The sequence below is a fragment of the Lontra canadensis genome, unplaced genomic scaffold (genome assembly GCF_010015895.1).
Source record: "Lontra canadensis isolate GAN:19392208 unplaced genomic scaffold, GSC_riverotter_1.0 scaffold21, whole genome shotgun sequence".
Lineage (NCBI taxonomy): Eukaryota > Metazoa > Chordata > Mammalia > Carnivora > Mustelidae > Lontra > Lontra canadensis.
Window position 1 is genome coordinate 3413591 of NW_022631015.1, and position 20619 is coordinate 3434209.

The window sequence follows — 20619 nt, forward strand, 5'->3', positions numbered from 1 at the left end:
CGCAGGGCGCCCACCATTCGCTGAGGGCCAATCTCAGCCCAATTCACTCCAAGGTGGGGAGGCATCTGCACGTACTTTCCCTTCTGCCCAAGCAGATCTCTAGGCCAAGCACGCAGAACAGACAGCAAAGGACTTGCACAGTTGCTATTTCAAGGCCTGAGCTTCTTGACAAATGTGGTTATGGGCTGTCCCTCAGTTCAAAACCAGAGCATTATTGTAACTGTATCAAAGGCAAACAAAACAGGAGCCCTACCCTCGGTTTACGAAGTCCTCCCTAGAAACATGGGGCTAGCAGCACCCTGGGAAGGCCCGGCTTATGCAGCGCTGCCCCAGTGGGACCTGGAATGCAGACCCTTGGGGGCCTAAATCCCGCCCCTGCCACTTTGCTCCACTGGGTCTGTGTAGCCACATTCTTTATGCCTCTCTGAATGCCAAATTCCCTCGGTGGTGACATGTGGGGGACACTGCGCCCTGTAATCCTGCCGCAGCCTCCTGGTCCTCCTCCTTCCCCTCCCGCCACCCCCGTAACATGCCCTACAGGCCCTCCCACCCTGTCCGTGGCCCCCTCTTCTCTGCACCTGCCCCCTTCGGTCACACCCCTGGATTCCAACAGTAGATAACACAGATGGAAAGCCCTATTCTTGCACAACTCAGGCGAAAGACAGAATCACCAGGTTCCCGTAATTTGAACTTTCCTTCTCTTCCCCGAAAGGACTCTGTTGTGGGCTGGACTGTGTTCTCCTAACATGTTCTGGTGAAATCCTCCCCCTGCTGCCACAGAACCTGACCTCATCGGCAGACAGGGTGTTCACAGACGTATTCAAGTTCAAATGACATTGTTAAAGTGGGCCCCAACCCAGTGTGAATGGGGTCCCTAGGAAAAGGGTCAATTCGGACACAGAGACACTCACGTTAGGAGATGATGTGAGGATAGGGAGACAGGGCAAAGGCCACATGAAGGTGGAGATTAGGGCGAGGCATTTATGAACCAAGGAACACCGAAGATTGTGGCAACCACCAAAGGCCAGGAGAGGCCTGGAACAGACTGTCCCCCCAGCCCTTGGAAGGAACCCATCCCAGCAACACCCTGATTTTAGATCCCCCTGGATGCTTCGTGCCCTCCCACCTGCCTTCGTCCCATATACCAGCATGATCTCTTCCCTTTCCTACACACCTGGTTGGGGCCCCACAATCAGCAGCACAGGCACTCAGCACCATCCCCTCCTCTCCCCCAGTGCAGCCAGCTTTGTCCTCTGAAAGCGTGGCATGGGGCGGATGGAGGGCGTGCAGATGCTGGAGCTGAGGTGATGCACTGTAGGGGAGTGACGCGCTGTTAGGGTGCTGACTTCTCCGATTATAATAGTGTGTCCCTGGCCAAGTTTCTTCGCCTCTTCACCTCCGTATCCTCACCTGCCGGAGACGTTGCAAACAGAGCCGCTTCACTGGCTTATCCCAAGGGTGAAACACACCGCCTGCTCAAGGGAGCCTGTACACGGCGGGTATACGAAGGGCACCCGGGGAAGGTCGTGCTGCCGTGACCTTGCTCAAAATCCTTCAGTACCCTCCATCACCTGCCAAAGTCCAGACTCCTCGGCAGAGAGCAACGGGCTGTGCTGGTCATTCCCAATGTCTCTTCTCGCCAGAACGCAGCTGTGCAGGCACTCTCCTCCCACGTGACTCAGGGTCAGGTGGCCCATCCCTAGTGCACACGTGGCATCACCCAGTGAGGGGTGTTGGTCCAGGGGCTGGTGTGCGGGGAGGCAGGATCCACCAGAGAGGAGGACTCATGTACCATGCTCAAGGAGAAGGTGGCCGTTCCCTCTCCTTTGAGTCACAAGGGGGCAGGGGTAGCAAATAACCAGGTGTCATTGGAAGCCATCTTGCCATGACAATGGATCGGCATCTGTTATGGGCTGAGTTGTACCCCCTCAAAATACATCTGCTCAAGTCCTAGCCCCTGGTTCCTCAGAACGTCATGCATTTGGAGAAAGAGTTTGTACAGAGATTTAAGTTAAAATGAGGTCACTGACCAGCATCCTTATAAGAGGAGATGAGGACACAGACACGTGCAGAGGACAGACCACATGAAGACACAGGGAGAAGGCCATCTGCAAGCCAAGGAGAGAGGCCTCAGAAGGAACCAACCTGCCAATCCCTTGATCTTGGACTGACAGCCTCCAGAACCATGAAGAATAAATTCTGTTATTTATGCCCCCCAGTCTGTGATACAGACTAATAATATAGCATTAGAAGGAACCAGTGCTAAAGAAGGCCTAGCGGCATCCAGGGGAGCCTATCCTCTCTCTAGACTTCCAGAAACAGCACAGGTATCGCTGTCTATATTTTTAAGCCTGTTTGATCTGAGTTTTTTTCTGCGATGTGCGCAGAACCCTCCAAGCTTCCAAACCCTTTCCAACACTGTACGTGCTCCCCTCCTAACTGAAAACAAGTGCTTCCCTCCTGCCTCCTTCCACAGTACTCACATTCTGGTTACTCCCCATGCATACCTGCTCTTCCTCTAAACCACTCTTTGGCTCCCTGCTTCCCTCTGCCTGTCTCTGCCTCCAGGGACCACCCTTCTTGAAGGCACACCTCATGGCTCCTTCTCCCCTGTAGCTCCAGCATGTGCCCGAATACAACACACTACTCTGCATTTTTCCTGTGGGCTATCTTCCCTGCATATGCTTTTAACTCTATGAGATTAGATGACGATAGTCACTAGACAGATTCAAACAGATCACTAAAGAAAGACTGCTGTGTGTCACTGCCTCCCCAGACTAAAGGAGAAAATGCCTTCTGCAGATTTAAAAACCTATTTTCAGTATGATAAACTATGAGTCTTTAAATTCCCTGGTAACCTTCTGCCTGTCCAAGGTCATTCCAGTTTCCCCAAAAATTGCTTTTGGAGATGAGATTCATAATCGAGGTCACAGTTTTCCTTTTCACCATCCCTCCTGTTAGTCACTTATCTGAAATTCTGTCAAGAAAGAACTACAATTATAAATGGGGAAGAATCCAATGGCAGAGGAGAAATTAATTAAAGAGAGAAGCCACTGCTTATACTTAAATCATAATTCAATTCAAACCCCATATCAGCAGATACACAAAACCAAAAATAAAACGAAAACAAAACCCCAAACACCTTCACGGCCCAGATGATACCCATATTTAGAAAGCTGTTTCTTATGGGACTTCCCAGAAAAACTTCCCAATAAAACTTCTATGAAATAATACCTTGGAACACAGAGGATTTGATGACTCACCACACAGTATGGCTCCAGAAACAAGGAAGGCCCCATGAAGACACATTACCTTCCTGCATTCACTACCTCCTACTGGATGGCCTCTAGCTGAAGCATCTTTATTTACTACTTGGAAGTTCCTTCTGAGAGCCAGGTCAGAACCTCTGGCCAGCCCCAGGACACAAAGCTCTTTGACCCTCTGTGGCCCTTGATAATTCTTTATTAGCTACCAAGGATAATGAGCACAAACTCCCAAAAAGTAATACAAATGAGTGGGACGGACAGATGATGCCGTGAGAATGTAAGGAAGGAAAGGTCTCGCTGGGGAAGTGCTGAGGCTGCCTGGGGCCTGGACCTGCCTGAGGGTTGGGGGGGGAGGCTGGCTTAGCTTAATGAAGGGGGCACCTCCCCAGCTGCCCCAGCTAACACTGCACATGCCTACTTTCACACGTGCTAGCCCTGAGCACGGGTCCATGTCACATTAGGACCCCGCTGTAGGTTCACCGCCCGTGCCCAAGGGAGCTGTCAACCCCGCTCTGTTACTCAGCTAGTGTAAACAGTGCTTATGTTTGACTCTGAACTCTTGCGGTTCTTGGTGTCTGTGTCCCCCAGGGGGTTTCTCATTTCCTGCTGCTGAAAACATGATCAAACCACCTTAATGGGAATTAATTATGGAAAAGGCTAGTCTGAATTAGAGACATTTTGAAAATAAATACCTTTTACTTCCAAATAAATGTTTCCTTTTCAAGTAATTAACCATTATTCCAAGCCAAGGTTCAAAGGACCTACCTTAATGAGTGACCTGGTCAGCAGCAACATTCATTTGTACGTAAATATGCTAGGACAGCATTTCATAATGTGCTTCCCTAGGTAGGCTAAACGTGTCCACTGACACTTGGTTTACACCGTTTATGCGCTCAGCAAACCCTTATTCACGGAGGGCAAAGGGGCCCTGGCTGCGCTGTGATGATTCCCGGTGTGACAAATCACCCTCCTATAGCTCCAGAGCCCACATACCAATGCTCCCCCTGTGGGTTACAGAAGGGCCAAGGTCTCACCCGGGCTGACCCCGGCCATCTGTTGGGTATGGTCAGAACACACAATGAACTTCTGTATCAGCCTCGACCAGGGTTTCTCAAACTTGGTGTGCTCTACTGGGTCGTACTTTGCTGTGGGGGCTGTCCAGTGCATTGTGGGATATTCAGCAGCACCCCTGGTCCCCACCCATCGGATGCCAGTAGCATCCCAATCGGCTGTGAGGACAACAAATGTTGCCAGACACTGCCCAATGCCCCCTGGGGGGGGGGGAGGGATTATACCTCCCAGAAATCACTGCATGAACTTTTTTAAGCAACTGATACCTGGGTCCCAGATTCCAAAAGCTCCCAGGTGACTCTATGAGCTCCAGCCACGGCTACGGCAATCCTAGATTCACACCAGTTCGGTGTCACCTTCATGAGAAGAGAAGGCCCCGGGACTGAAAGTTCTGAAAAATGATGACTTAAAGTCAACATATAACCCATTCCAGAGCCCACTGGGAATTCGAGTTTGCCTAGCTGCTATTTCTTAGTTTTCAATAAACGCACTGGAATTTGACTTTAGGTCGGAGTTACCTGTCCTCTTCCTTTTCTTGTCATCCTAGAATTAAGTCACTTCACCTTGCCCAGTGAGAGTCACAGTAATGGTCCCCTTCCTATTTACCTTTGCCATTCGAGAAATGTTAATTGAGTGCCAACTAGATCCAGGAGCTGAGGATACAGATCTGGGCCAGGAAAGTAGGGGCAGAGGATTGGGGTGGGGGAATAGGGAGCCAGGAAAGGCTTTAGAAAGGTGATGGGATGATGGGGAGGGCAGGTAGATTCTGGATTGAAGGAGAACCACGTGCAAAGGTCAAGTGTTGTTTGAGAAACTAGAGGCTAGAGCACAGGGTCCCCACACGGCCATGATGTGGGACCACGCAGGAGATGCATGCTGGGTGCAGACAGACTTACAGGGACCTTGAAAAACAGCCAACCAGACCCAACTTCATCCTGAAGATCATGGATCTGAAGCAGGGAAGTAAAAAAAGCTTCTCATCATCAACTTAGGATCAAAACCACTGGGATTTCAGGTAAGGGGGGTGGATAAGATCAGGGGCCAGATGAGAGGTCCGGTCTAGCGGTTAACCAAACACACAGAGCTAGGGCTCTGAGGAGACATCCGGGTTACAGATAAAGATTGCAGCTGCCCTACTCAAGGTGCAAGCTGGAACTCAGATATTATGGGCTGAACTGTGTCCCCTTGCCCAAAAAACCCAACCCCCCTCCCTGCAAACTCTCAAATGTTCAGTCCTTACTCTTTGTACCTCAGAATGTGACTGTTTGGAGATGGGGCCTTTACAGAGGTAATTAACTTAAAAATGAGGTAATTCAGATGGGCCTTGTTGGACTGGTGTCCTTGTAAAAAGAGACTAGACCACAGGCGTACACAGAGGGAAGCCCGCGTGAGGACACGGGGAGAAGAGGGCATGCATAAGCCAAGGAGGGAGGCCTCAGAAGGACCAGCCCTGCCAACACTTGATCTTACACTTCCAGCTCTTAGATCCAAGAGGAACCAAATGTCTGTCAGCCCCCCACCCTCATCCCGTCTGTGGTACTTGTTATGCAGCCCAAGCTGACTGAGACTCTTGGGAACCATCTGAAGGCAGCAGATGGTGGAAAGGATTCCCGAAGGAGAAGAGCAACCAGGGGAGCACAAGAAAAATCTGGAAAAGCAGCCTCCCCCTATCCCAAGGAGAGAGTCAAGGACTGAGCAGTCACTGCCAACACCACTCAGAGGCTGACCATGACAGAGATCACTGAAGTAGTCCCGGGGATCTGACATCAGGCAAGCTGACACCATCTGGGGCACAGAGGCCATGAGGCCTAGTGGGTAAGGCAGGGATGCTGGGCAAAGCCAGCAGCTCCCAACAGCATGGACACACAGACAGGGCGAGGGCCACAGCCCCTGGGACATGGCCACACTTGGGATGGGGGTTTGGCAAGAGTTCTCACAGAGGCCCACACCAACACATGTGCTCCAGGGGCAGCACATGGCAGCCAGACAGAAGTCAAGATGCCTGCCATAGGGGTCCTGAGGACACAGTGCCACAAGGACCTAGCCTGGGCCTGGGAGTTCTTCTATTCTGGGTCTCTACCCTCATTTCTCTGTTACAAACTTCAGGTAACTCATTTTCTACTGGGGAAAACCCCACCGATCCCCAAGGATGGACTGTGGGGGCCCATGCAGTCGGACCCAAGTTCTGCTGCAGGTATCCCCCTCTGCGCCCTGCACTGGTCCCTTCCCAACCTTTGTCAGCTCCCCCACAGATGAAACCCTTTCCATCTTTCAAGACCCCAGCCCTCCTTTGGTGCCCAGCTCAAAGGCTACAGCACCCGGCTCCCCCTGCCCATGGTGGGAACTCCCAGAGCGGAGCACAGACCTTGTGGGCTTTCTTGGGTGTGCCTACTTCTGCACTCCACACCCTCAGCTCCCGGCCCTCATGTGCTCATCTCAGCTCATCCCACACTGGGCCTAGAATCCTCCATTTACCAGCTGTCTTGGCTATACCATGAGCTCCTTCTTCGGGGCACAGACTATCTTCTGCCCATCTGTGTCACCCACCCAAGGCAGAGCAGAAGGCCTGCTTTCAGAATGGATGTTCTGACAGAAGGACCAGGGTTGGGTGCCACACAGGTGGCTCCAGAGATCACCTAACAGGGGAGGGATGAAGGGGTTGTACCCAACGGTCTTCAAAAAGTAGAACAACACCTGTGTCCACAGCAGCCTTATTTCCAACAGCCAAATGGTGGAAGCAACCCAAGGGTCCCTCAGTGGATGAATGGATAAACAAAATGCGATCTATACATAGCATGGAATATAGTTCAGCCTTAAAAAGGAAGGAAATTCTGACACATGCTACCATGTGGATGAATTCTGCTACGTAAAATAAATCTATCTAGTCACAAAAGAACAAGTAGAATGGCTCCACTGATCTGAGGTCGCTGGAGTAGTCAGATTCAGAGACTGAAAGTGGAATGGTGGTTGCCAGAGGCAGGGGGAGGGGGAAGAGGAGGGGCTGGGCACTTAGCGGTGAATGGGGATAGAGTTTCAGTTTGGAAAGACGACAGAGTCCTGGAGATGGATGGTGGTGATGGGTGCACAGCACTGGGACTGTACTTAATCCCACTCAACCGTACACTTCAATGTGGTTAAAATGGCACATTTTATGTTATGTGTATTTTACCACAATTAAAAAAAAAAACTTTTAAAAAGTAGGACAAAAACTTTGTGTTTGCTGCAAACGCTCATGTATATTCATTGGAGAACAGTGGAGTTCCTCAGTATGTAACAATCAAGGGTGCCCAATTTGTAAAGCATCTTTTAAACACACAGAGAAAAAGCAGCTTTTAATCTAATCTGGGAGGAAACACTCTGTAGTGCAAATTACTATGCTGAGTGCATAACCCATCCATAATTTAATACGACCACTGGGACGCCTGTGGCTGTTGTATGCCAGCATTATATCCTTTGCCCTTCTTCTTTAAACGATACTAAGAAATAAAGTGTGACTGTTAGCTGGCAGAATTAAATTAGAGAAAGGACTGACCCTCCTCTCCACTTAAAAAAAAAATGGCTGATAAACACTTAACTAGCATTCCTATGACTTAACATTCTTTACCACACATTCCTATGACTCAGCTGTTTGGTTCACTGCTCAGATAAGTAAACCAACTGTCTCACTTCTGGGGCAGTGTTTTCAAATGTAAGAAGGCTCCCTCGGTGGCTCCTTCTTGTTGCATACCTTGGGCGAACTAAATATTCAAAACAAAACTGGCTGGGGCTTTGTGAAACTGTTCCCTGGGAAAAAACAGACCCACAAAAAGTATGTTTCACTTTGACTACAAGAAATCTAGAAAAAGATACAAAACACAACGAAGGAAGAGAGAAGCAGAAAGGACACTGAAAAATCAGGAAGAAAGACTTACAAGGGCCCAGGGATCCTCGCTTGGCTTTGTAGCCGTGACAGGCTGGAGCCCACCAGAAGCACCACCGCTCAGATGGGCTCACATTTGGCTTACAGCTAGGCTGTCACCGTCTTGATCTTAATAATTTTTTTTAAAAGAGTTTATTTACTTGACAGAGAGAGAGAGACAGTTAAAGAGGGAATACAAACAGGGGGAGTGGGAGAGGGAGGAGGCTTCCCATAGAGCAAGGAGCCTGATGCAGGGCTTGATCCCAGGACCCTGGAATCATGACTTGAGCCGAAGGCAGACGCTTAATGACTGAGTCACCCAGGCGCCCTTGATCTTAAAAATTTTTGAACGAGGAGTTCGCATTTTCATCTAGCTGGTCCTGACCAGCAGAAAGGTTTAGAAAAACAGACACTCACCCTGTGTGGGGCCAGGGGTGGGGGTAACGTGTAAAACTGTTTCAGTGACAGTCCAAGGGCTTGTTCCAAGCTCTCTCTGTGATCTGGAGCCAAGAGAGACCATGTATCACTGTTTCTAGAAAAGAAGCCTCAGGAGGAGCATTTCTGCCAATTCCATACTAAGCTTAAACCATCAGGTAAATTACATCCTGAGTCTTTGGGAAGAAAAAGAATACTTTGTTTAAAGTATGTAATGATTTGCATCAATATGCAATTATTCTCGGTTAATTGTCAAAAAGATTCCTCTCTAATCCCTTCCACACCATTGAAGAACAGCTACTACCACCGCGAGCCACATGGTCTGCAGGAGACCCCTGGCGCTGGGTCACCACATCCCCTACTCTGAAACCTGCCTGGACATCAGACTCACACCCAGGAATCTGGAATGGACAGAGGAATGCGAGCCTCCGTGCTGACTGGTGCCTGACCAGGTAAGCAGAAGCCTGGGCAAAGTCAGTGTGTAGGGGGAACAAAGCTGACTTCTGGACAAAGGGCTGAGAGCACGTGTGGCTTCTGACAGAAGGGCAGTGGCAGCAGGGCTCCTGATTCAAACCCTTCCCTCACCCACCAATTTTCTGGTTTCAGATCCCACCCTAGGTTCCCCGAGCCATTCCTGCATCTTTCCTATACACTTCTTTTCTGTTTTGTTAATGTGATGTGAAATTTTTCTCTGTTACTTGCGACCAAGAGTCATATGAGGGGTTTTACAGAGTATCATCCTATGCAAATGGAGTGGCCTCCAGCGGTGTTCTATTTCAGCAGTGATTTATTTTAGAGGAAAGCCAGCTCAATCATCAATAAACACTCTGCCTCTCTTTCCTAGAAATCGAAGCCTTGCCAGTCTCTGGGTCCCCGTTTGGAGGAACGTCTGCTCACACATAATGACCAGCACTGAGCAGCCTAGAGCAAATGAAAGGACGAGCCCCAAGTCACATCTGATCAAAGTCTGAAGGCTAGTGAGGCCAGGCTCTGCCGTCCCAATGCAAGTCAGCAAGGACAGCACTCAGGGTGGGTGGGGCAGCCCTGGGGAAGGGCGCCTGGCCTTCTGTCCGGTTCACACCTGCCCCTGAGGTGAGCTCTCTGACCCCTGCCGTTGAGGTCCAAAGTTACCACCAACTCCTCTAAAATTCTGCGGTTTCTTGATCCATTGTCACCAGCACAGCCAGCCCAGACTTTTTAACACGTGTAGAGGGTTCTCTATCCAATGGCATGAACTCAAGTGTCTGATCCAAGACCCCTGTGGGGGTGTGAAGCCCCTGGCAGAGCCCTGCTCTCCCATTCCTCGAGGTTGGCCAGAAAAGCCTTTTCCTCTCCAGATCCCTTGGAGCCCTTTGACCAGTGACCTGAAAACACACAAAGCAATTACATGGTCTCGTTCATCAGACCAGAAGTCCGTTTTGGTCAGACTCCTCAGGCCACCTTGGATTCCTGCGTCCTGGAGGAAGGGCACACCTGGCCCCCCGTGTGATGGTATCTGGGCGGAGGGGAGGGGCAGGCACCTAAATCACCCTCCCAGGTGTGGCCTATCAGCTCCTCCCTGCCACAGTATTTCTCAGATGACTCATTCGACTCATTGGGCCCGTCTGCACCCCACACACAGGAGGGAGAAAGGGATCTGAGATTCCCAGAATCCTTGGGTTTGCCAGGCACCCGGGGGAGGGGGAGGACGATGGGCTCTCCCCAGCTGTTCTCATTCTCGCCTCCCCGTAAAGCGAGGGATGACCCACTTTTCCTGCCGCTCCCAAAGATAAAGCTAATGGAGTTGTACCTGGGACTGTCATGGCTGTTGGTAACATCTGCTGGTCCTAAGCAGCCATCAGGACCTGAAACTGCTCCTGCCAAACGAAAAAGCCCTTCTTCCTCTTTTCACGGTTTCAGAGGCAGGTGAGCTCAGACAGCCACAGAGAAGACTGTGTGGGTAAAAGGGTCCGACACAGCTCCAGTGGGGCGTGGCCGGTGCCACTTGGAACACCACACAGCTGGTGTCAGGACGGAGAGAGCCGGCCAAGGGCTGCACAGCAGAGTGAGGATGAGCAGGGCCGAAGGAGGGACGACTGGCCCACCAGCCTTGGCCCCTCTTCCCTGGTGGGGGCCACCCCGGGGCAGAGGCAAGAATACTCTACGGGGGGAGCAGAGCTAGATTCCAGCCCCCCTGGAGCTGGCGGCTCTGGATGAGTCCGTGACCACCCCCCCAACTTGCTCCAGCCCCCGTCTTCTTATCTGTAAACTGAGGACTTGCGACGAAGAGATATTATACGCTAGCCATGCCTAGGACAACATTTTTTTTTTTTTTTTTACCTACACTAGGCATTTGGTAAAGCTGGTTTGGTTGAATCCAAGTAAACTCTAGACCGATGATTTCCTATGTCAGGGTCTTTCAGCTTTGTGCAAATTCAATTACAACTCTCCCCTTTCGAGCGGAAGGGTGGGAGAAAATGTTGGAATACTCCAATGGGCCAGTGCTGCTTCCTAGCAATAGCTTGGAAAGAGGCTTCAGGCCCTTGAGTCGGGCCTGGACCTGCAGCTGGAATGTGATTTCCCCCAGCTCCTCTTCAGAACCTCTTCTTGGGCTGGCTGGCCTCCTTCCCACAGCTCAAACCACCTGGTTTCTGTATCACCTTTGGTCAGACGACCTCTCTCCCCATCAAATGCTCTGCACCCTCCCCTCTGCGTCTCCACAGAGCCCCACTCCCCATCCCAGCTCCCCTTCTCCACATGCTCTGCCTTGCCACCCTCCCTCTCAGTTCATCCCCTTAGCTGACTTGGTTCATCTCACGGCTGATATTCTGAATGTGTCACAGCCACTCCTCCCCATGTTCCCACCTTTACTACCTCCTAGCAATTTGAAGCTCTCACATAATGCCGTTCTCTCTCCTCTCTCTCCCACTCAAACCTAAGATGCCAAACTCAGATGTCAGTTGCACTCAGAGACCAGTCAGTGTAGGCCAGGCTTTTTGTTCTAGCCTTTCATTTCCATTTCTTTCCACACACCTAACTCTGGGTGTAATTAAAGGATTATTATTAATTAATAAGGTGCGCCTCCCTCCTTAGTGTCTAAGCTCTATAGGAACATAACTGTCTATATGTCATTGTATCCCAAACACATAGCACAAACTTGGCCCAAAAGAGGGACTCATCTATGAAAGGAAGGAGAAAAGTTTAAAAAAAAAAAAAAAGGAAAGGAGTGGCCTGGGGTCACACTTAGTGGCATAAGGAGCATTTAACAACCAGATCTCTGCAGAAAACATAAAACCCCAAATGTGCAGTGTTTGCCAAGTCCGTGGTGTAAGTGCTCCCACCCTGCGGACTTGAAGCCACCAACGAGACAACACCAAACGGGCCACTGGATGGAGAGGCGTGCGCTGGCTGGAGCCAGTAGACGCCAAGCTGGCTCCAGCTCACGGCTGGTTTGTGGCAATGCCAGGACAGACATTCAGAAAGCCCATCGTGGTTTTAAATGACACCAACTTTTGACTCAATTCTACTTTGGACTGAAGGCCAAAATGAATGGAGACCTGCAAAAAATGCTATGGACAAAAGAGGAAGAAGAGGGGGAAAAAAAAAAAAAAAGAAGGAGGAGAAGAAAGGAGAGATTTTGTAGCCAGCTCAGAACAAGAGGATGCAGGAAAGATGAGCCCCACAGCATGGGGCGGGGGGAGGGGTGTGGGCTCCCAAACGATGACAAGGGCTGCTTAACAACCCTTGAGCTTCTGGTCTCCCCAATGGCGCCACTGCCAAATGCAGTGTTTAGGACGCTGCTAGGGGCAAGTCAAAGCCTGCAAAAAATGCTGGGTATATCCAGGCCCAAATATTTATTTCCCTTTCTAGCAATTCATCCTACTAGCTTAATCAAAGCAAAATGGATATCTACAACACCAAATGACAAAGGTTCCAAGATCAAAAATAAAATAGTAGGAGAAAGTATGGGTCTTTTTCTAATATTCCGGGATTATGGAAGCCCTAAATCTAATGCAAAACCCAGAAACCCTAACAGAGAAGAGTAATTTGACTCCATAGAAACCCAAAGTTTCTGCATAACAAACACACCATAAATAAAAGAAAAAGACAAACAGGGAGCCAGGGGAAAAACATTTACAAGACATCCAGAGAGTTAATTTACTTTCTGTTTCAAGTACTTGGACAATACTTTTTGCGTACTGCTCCCCCAAAACCCACACATAGGCAAAGGACCTGAGGAGGGCAGTTCAAAGGAAAGGAAACAAATGGCTCCAAAAATGTCAGAGACATAATTACCCTCCCTTCTAACTAGAGGAATGCGAATTACAACAACCACCCCCAAGTACACCTCACAGATCAAACTAGGAGACACTTCAAAGTGGGTTAAGTCCTTGGTCAGGGAGGGTATGGGGAACAGCACCTCCATCATGAGGGGCGGAAGTGGAAATTGGTAAGCTCTCCAGAGAGAGCATTTAACAACATTTATCAAAATACAAACTGTAGCCTACTTTGACCCTCCACTTTTAAGAATTTCATGCATGCCAGAATTTCATTATATATCATATAACAGCAAAGACTGGAAACAACCTCAGTGCCCCCTGAGTAGGTGACTAATTAAATAAATTATGGCTTACTGGTGCAGTGGAATACTCCACAGACATAGTATTATAGGCGCAAAATGAGGGGCTTTCTCACTGGGGATAGGCACCCATACCCAATATTGGTGGAAACAGGCATAGAACAATGTATGTATTATGTCATTGTTTGTGAGAGACAAATATATAAATGAAAATAGACTATTTCTAGAAGGATACAGAAGAAACTGGTAACCATGGTTGCTTCTGAAGAGGGAAACTGGAGGCAGAGATGGCAGGCAATGTTACTTTCACTGTCTGCTTTCTGTACCAGGTGCATGCATTATCTATTAGTCAATTTCTAAAAATAGAGATGCATAAAGATGTTCACTGTTGTGTTGTCTACACTAGACAAAATAAATCAACCGCCCCTGGGATGACCTGACACGGGGTTATTTTTAAAATATTACTATTGCAATGAGATTGTAATTATTTTTAATCCTAATTAAATTGTACTGAATCACTTTAAATACTTCTAGACTTGAGCCCCAGAAAAAGAATACAAATTACTTCCCAGGATATTTAAACAACTCTCAGATGTACCTACAGGATGAAAGCCAGCAATCTTTGAGAATCATGGAGAACAGAAGAAGTATCAGAAGACTGGGGACAAACATCCCAAACTTTACATACAGAAAACGAACGGAGTTTAGAAAGTTTAGCAGTGACATTGATTTTTGGCAGCATTCCAAGGAAGTGGTGAGCATTGGAAACCAAGGAGGAGTCACTCAGAACAATACAGGATAACGATGCAAATTATTAAGAGGATTATTTTAAAGTCAGCAATATTGTGTGTGTGTGTGTTTTTTAACCTTGTGTAAAATCTTTGACAGTCTGAGGGGCCAGGGGTTGCTGGTGTGGGACAGGGAGACATGTCCGGCCTCAGTTCTCCCAGAGCTGACCCCTAGTGACTCAGAACTTTGTCAGATTTGTTTCGGGAAGGCATGGCTAGGAGATAAAATGCAGAGCTATGAAGGTCACTGGGAAGTTGAACGCAGGGCTGAAGGTACACAGCACCTGGCCCACTCACGTATGCGTTAACTTAATACCCAAGAAATGCTCAGTGTTAAGACTGGCCTTGGATTAATAAAAGGAAGTAACGTAGTAAAAGGAAACGTTTGGAAAACTTTACAGGGCTGTATAAAAGAAAGGTGAGATCTTTGTTACTATTTTGAAGGCATTGAAAATTCTGGAACAAAACCAAAGACCAAGGCACAAAATAAAAATAAACAGATCCTAAGAGGTGACATCTAACAACCCAAAAGTATTACGAAGAAATCTAAATTGTGTGCCATGTCATGGAAGCCTAGCCTGAGAAATCCTTGACAACGTAATCCCACAAAGATTTGGGGACGGTGGTCTCAAGATAGAAACTTGTCACGTCTACTGAAAGCCTTCAGCTGCAGACTCCTGTTCGTGGAAGCACGCTGTCCATCCATGCTCCCTTTTGATTAGGACACACGGGGCCAGCCAGACTGCGCTGAGTGTCATGTTTAAGAGGCATACGTGCCAACGGCAGCCATCAGGACGGCAAATTTTGTCATGTGTGGAATGGCTTTAGTAGCTGGAGATTTTTTTAGCCGGGAAAGAAACTTGGGTCTTGGGTATGGTCTGCTATCTGGACACGTATTATATAAAGGAAAAAGAACCCTTCAGAGGAGCAAGGCCATACAAATGGGCATGAGATGACCTGAGTTCTATACACCTTGAAACATGCTTGTCTGCAAGGAAGAGCAACTACCCGGAGAGCTGCCTTGCCAGTGGGGCCCTCCCTTCCCATCCTGGAAGGGGGACCCATGTCAGGGATATTGATCAGGAGAGGAGACAGGCTTGTCAGCCTGAAGATCCCTTGTAACTACAATAACCTAGGATTCTAACGGGCTCGGCAGTTTCACATGTGTAGGTACGATTACAGCCTATATGCGATAATTGTGTACTACATATATCCCCATTAATAATGTATATTTAGAATAGGATGTATGTATAATACAAGATACATTCATAATAAAATATGTACATATAATATAATACAGTAGAACACAATATATGCCTGACCGTTTTTCTGTATCCCCTCCCCACCTAACACTTAGGGATAGGACAGGGTGCTTATTGGAGGGGCACATACAGGCTGAGGGAAATCTAATGACAGGGACATTGTGTGAGGTTATTTTCAAGTGGCTAGATTGTGGTATGGAGTGGGGAAAGAGGGTACAAAACACAACTTGTCAGACTCCGAACTTGGATCCACTGACGGAAGGTGACACTGTCCACTTCGGCTCTTACAAGCAGAGCGGAGAGGCACCTGACCACTTCGATCGCGCACCCATCACAGTATCCCGTCCGCATTTGTGTATCTGATAGAGTAGCCAGTGGACACAGGCAGCTGAAGCTGAAAGTAGGCCTTAGTATATGCCAAATGCACTTAAAGAGCTCTTGAAGGCTTTTGTTATGGAACAGAACACTGTAGAAGGACAGTCCTTTCTTTAGATCTTATTTGTGCGTAAAAATCAATATGTCCTTTCTAGTCTTTATCTGAGGAGAGAATGTGTCTCTAAGTATTCTCCCGAGGTCTTCAGCTCCCAGTCTTACCCTGTCAGCTACAGGTAACCACGACATAGCTCTGAAGCAGCCCCAAAGCAGAGGGCACACATTACTGCCATCTTTGACCCTCCTGAGTGTTAATTTAGAAAAATTGGCCAGCTCTCCACTGTGCCTTTAAAGCCTGTTTTCAATGACTATTTTAGTCCTCTCATCCCACCATCAGGCAGGCAGCCTGTGAATAGCTGTTCCTGGGTCCCCACCACTAGGATAATGATGCTCTGTCCCACCTCCTAACTTTCAAGTTCCCCTCCCCTCTGACCCTGGGACACAGCGTCCTCTAAACACTGTTGCTTTCATCTCTATTATTCCTCCTCTACTTTAAAAAGGGGTTTAAAGTATTTGAAAATGTCACCAAATCCTTACTTGCAGGGACATACAAAGGGTGTTAAAATAGTCACTCCAGTCATTGTTCTCAATTTTTCCATGCTGGGAACAAAAAAAAACAAATGTTGCCCCGCCTGGATGGGAAACAGAGTCAGAGCAACACGTTTGGAGAGGAGAGGTGCTGGGGCCGAGGGGTGTCAAGGTGAACCAAGCCTGAAGGATCTTCCCCATCAACAGCTAATGCCGTCAGTTCCCACAGGACAGATCATTTCTTGCCAGGTTGGTACAAGATTAAAACAATGACTATGATGATGTAAGAGTTTCATCTTACACATCCCTGAGCTACAACTGTTTACTAACACTCATTTGGGGGAGAAAGCACATGCACTCTGTCACATTTCAGTCTCACCTTTAAACAAAGCATTTAAAACTGAGCCCATGTGAAGTGTGTAAGCCTGACGACTCACAGACCTGTACCCCTGGGGGGCTAAGACATCATATGTTAATAAAAAATTTAAAAAATTAAAAAAAAAAAAAACTGTGCCCAGAACTGCCCAGAAGGGGGTGGGGGGTGGGAGGTCTACACTTACTTTGAAATGCAAATTAGTAATTTAAAACACAGAAGGGACAAAAAACACAAATTGCTTAACAAATGCCTCTTATATGAAAAAATCAGAAAATATAGACATCTTAGGGATTAATTTTTCTGACGTTGCCTAGTCTCCATTTTTCTACCGGCCACCCATCTCCTCTCAAAAAACACGGCTGCTCCATTTCACACAATGCAATGCATCTGTGAGAGGGGCTCCTCGGGACTCTGAGCAAGGCGGTTGCTCAGCTAAAGCTTCCCAGGGTCTCACGGCTTCAGACAAAAGCCGCTGCTGTGTGAGAGCAGTGGTGGTCCCGGAATACAAAACAAATTCTTAGTTCCCGTCCTATACGCTAGAGAGATTACCGAAGTCCCGAGAAAACACCCGAGTGGCAAAATCCAAAGTCAAAAATACCAGTCTTTGGAGAGGAATGAGCACAATGAGGAGGGAAAGGGAAATGTGCAAAAGCTCTTTGCTTTTGTGGCTCTAACTTGGGTTCCATAGTTAGCTTTAGTCTTTTTCCAAACCCAGCACGGGATGACTGAGATCTGCCAGAAGGAAGAACATCTGGGACTATGCCATTAGTCTCATGGGTAGATATTTCTTTGTGGGAGACCAAAAGCCCCGCAGAAGACTAGAACCGAGGTCCTGGCTCCAGCCATCAGACCCTGAATGAGGCGAGTCTTCCAGAGCTGGCTGGCTGCCAGGTCAGCAGCCTTACATTTCTCAGGGGCCACCCCTGCCTGAATGAGGGTGACAGCTGGAAGGGTAGGGGAAGGGAGCTCAAGTCATTCGGGGGGGAGGGGCTCTCTTTCCAAACGTGCACTCGGGCAGGAGTTTGCGTGCAAACTAGGAAAGGCTATGGAGTCCCTCCTTAGGTTCGGGAGGCAGTTTCCCCGAGGAAGGCAAAGAAAAGCCCCCGCTTCACAAGCAAATGCATCTCCTCTGGGGGAAAGAGGATCAAGTCGATGTCAGATCCATGTACACACAGGCTAGCATCGCTTTAAGGGACCTCGGTCTGCACGGAGGGAGACCTAGGGAAGGGTGGAGGAGATCCAGGAGTGTAAGGCTCAGGAGGACACCGGGCCGTGGCGGGCGCAGCCCTTACCTTGGTGACCACGTTTTGGACGAGGCCTGTGCGGATGCCGTAGTCCCACGCGTGGCAGTCGCAGTTGGAGGCGTTGTCCCCCTTGTCCGGAGGGGACGGCAGGGGTGGCGTGTCACCCCCGTCCCCGCCGCTGCCGTTGCTAAGGTTGCCCGCGGCTCCCCAGGAGGCAGTGGAGAAGGGGGTGGTCGGGGGGCTGGTCCAGTTGGCCAAGTCGCCGGCGTCCCACCGGCCCGTGGCGGTGACCCCCGCCAGCTCCGCGCCTTTGCCGGCCCCGCGGCACCAGAAGTTCGGCTGGTCCAGGAGGAAAGAGTCCGAGAACTGGCTGAAGCCGATGAACAGCGCCGGGATCCAGGTGAGCAGCACGAGGGTCTTCTGGTAGCCCCCGCCCAAGCCCCCGAGGAAGGGCAGCACCGACCCGTCGTAGTCCAGCAACAGGAGGCTCGGGGCCGCCGCCGCCGAGCTGCAGCCCGGGTGCGGGCCGCCGGCGGCCGGATGCGGGGCGGGCAGCGGCTGGATCTCCCCGCCACCGCCGCCGGGGCCCGCGCGTACCCCGAGGGGCGCCGAGGCCGCCGCGTCCCCGGGCGGCAGGGAGCCGTTCTCCTCGGCCGGGGGCGGCTGCCTCCCGGGCCCGCCGCCCGCTGCCTCGCGCCGCCGGTCTATCGCCATGGCCCGGGCCCACGGCGCCCGCAGAGGCGCATAGAAGCGCAGCGGAGGCTCCCGCGGGCGCCCCGGGCACAGCGCGCCGGGCCGGGCGCCCGCAGCGGCCGCAGCCGCGGAGGAGAGCCCCGCGGCTCTAGAGAGAGCGCTCGGCCGCCCCGGGTGCTTCAGTCCGCCCCCATGTCACCGGCCCGGACCCCGCGTCCCGGGCGCTGCGGCCACGCTCGGGCGCCGGGCGGAGGGCGGGCAGAGGCCGGCCCGGGCCCTCAGCCGCCGCCGCTCATCGGCTCCTCCGCCCGGGCGCCGGCGGCCGAGCCCGCCGCCCTCCGCTGCTCCGCGCCGGCCGCAGGAGGAGGAGCGGGCGCCGCGCCTAAGCCGGGCGGCTCGGTGCCCTGCGGACAGCTGTGCGAGCTGTGCGGGCTGTGCGCGGCGCGGGCGGCGCGGGCGGCGCGGGCGGCGGTGCGGGTAGCGTCCGCTTGTCCCCGGGAGCCTGGGAGGTATTTATCCGGCCTCGGGCGCCTCCCGGAAGCCGCGAGCTCGGATCCCAGCCTGCCGAGCCGGCCGCGCTCTCCCGCTCCTCGAGCCGGCCTCCCTCCTCCTCCTCCTCCTCCTCCCCTGTCCCCCGGCCCGCCCCCTCTCCCCCCGCCGAGGTGGAGGTAAGCGCGGCACCTGCTGCGCCCGGCTCCTGTGCGCGAGCGCCCTCTCCAGCCGGGACGCGCCGCCGCCGCCGCCGCCGCGGGATCCACGGGAGGGGGCGGGGAAACGGGACACCCCGTGCCTGCCTGGCTGGAGGATCCCCTGCTTGTTCCCCCTCCCCGCCGGGCGAGGCGGAGGAGGAGCAGGAGCGCGGAGCAGCGGGCGCGGGTGGGCTGGGGGTCGGCTTGCGCGCGGAGCGTGTGAACTGGGTCGTCTTCGAGGCTAGGCTCCCGAGCCGCGAGGGATTTCCACCCACCCCCGTGCGCGGGGTGTCGGTGACCTCTGCTTGCTTCAGAGGTGCCCACTACCCGCTCTCCACATCCCACTCCCGGTCCTGAGCCCAAAGTCGCCAGTGTTCGGGAGCAACCCCCGTCGCACTTTTTTTCCGGGTTTCAGATACTGGTTGATTTTTGTGTCCGCGGAGCAGTGTCAAAAATGCGCATTTGCCAATTTCGGGTCTCTGGTCGCCCGCAGCGTCAGGTCACCAGCGACCGATCGCCGCACCTGCTCCCAAATCGCCATGTCTTCCCCACTCCAAAATGCATGCTGTGTAAGTACAATGCTAGAAGGATACACCGCCGGCACGAGTTATACTGTATACACAGAAACGTGAATTGTGATGGTATTCCCCACCCCCTCCCCAAGATCTTGAATTCACCTTTCAAACGCCAAGTGCACAGGCGCACACATCTACATCCACACGCATGAAGACAAACCTCTCCCACCTCTCCCGTGCTCCGGCTCGCTCGAACCTTGCCCAGCCAGCACTACATAAATAACACCAGCCCTGCGGCAAACGGCTGCATTAGCATATTTCCTCCTGCACCCGGGGCCTGGCAGAAATGAGGATAGCCTGGCACCTTTCACCCCGACGTCCCCACGTGTTGGATACAGTTCACATTCTGAGAAGTTTATTAATGGAAATCTTAGAGCAATCCATTTCCAGTATGATTTGGGGGGGGGGGAATTTGAAAGACATGCTTTTGCTTTACAAAGGAATACAGTCTAAGCAGCGCACACTCAATGCATTCGTTTGCATTTCAATTATTTGCTTACATTTTTAACCTAGAATTCTCTCTTGCTGTGGGCATCATGTGCTTACTGCTAAAATACTTGCACATCCGCCAAAATTATTTCTGAAGTCTGTTAGTGAGCTGGGGCCTTGAGGATGGGAGGATGTCATGGACTTTTCTGAGTAGCTGAGAAGGGGAGATTAGATAACCATGGGCCAAAGGGGCGGCAGAAGATACCAAACCTCTGAGAAATGGGTCTCAAAACCTGCACATATTCAAAGCTTTTGAGGGGTGATAGGGCATATTGTATATTTATGATTTCTTTTCCAATTTAATGTTATTTATTA

General features: G+C 50.9%; 1 protein-coding gene across 2 annotated transcripts in view; it reads right to left on the reverse strand.

The window, feature by feature from the left end:
- Positions 1 to 18755, reverse strand: part of SLC22A23 (solute carrier family 22 member 23) — a 167158-nt gene extending 148403 nt beyond the window's left edge. The window contains exon 1 of one of the 2 annotated variants that reach the window (XM_032861479.1): positions 17907 to 18755. In XM_032861479.1, coding sequence (XP_032717370.1) covers positions 17907 to 18572 — 666 coding nt within the window. In that variant the 5' untranslated portion in view covers positions 18573 to 18755. The remainder of the gene's footprint in view (positions 1 to 17906) is intronic. The other variant, XM_032861480.1, reaches the window with a different exon arrangement.
- Positions 18756 to 20619: the final 1864 nt, after the last annotated feature.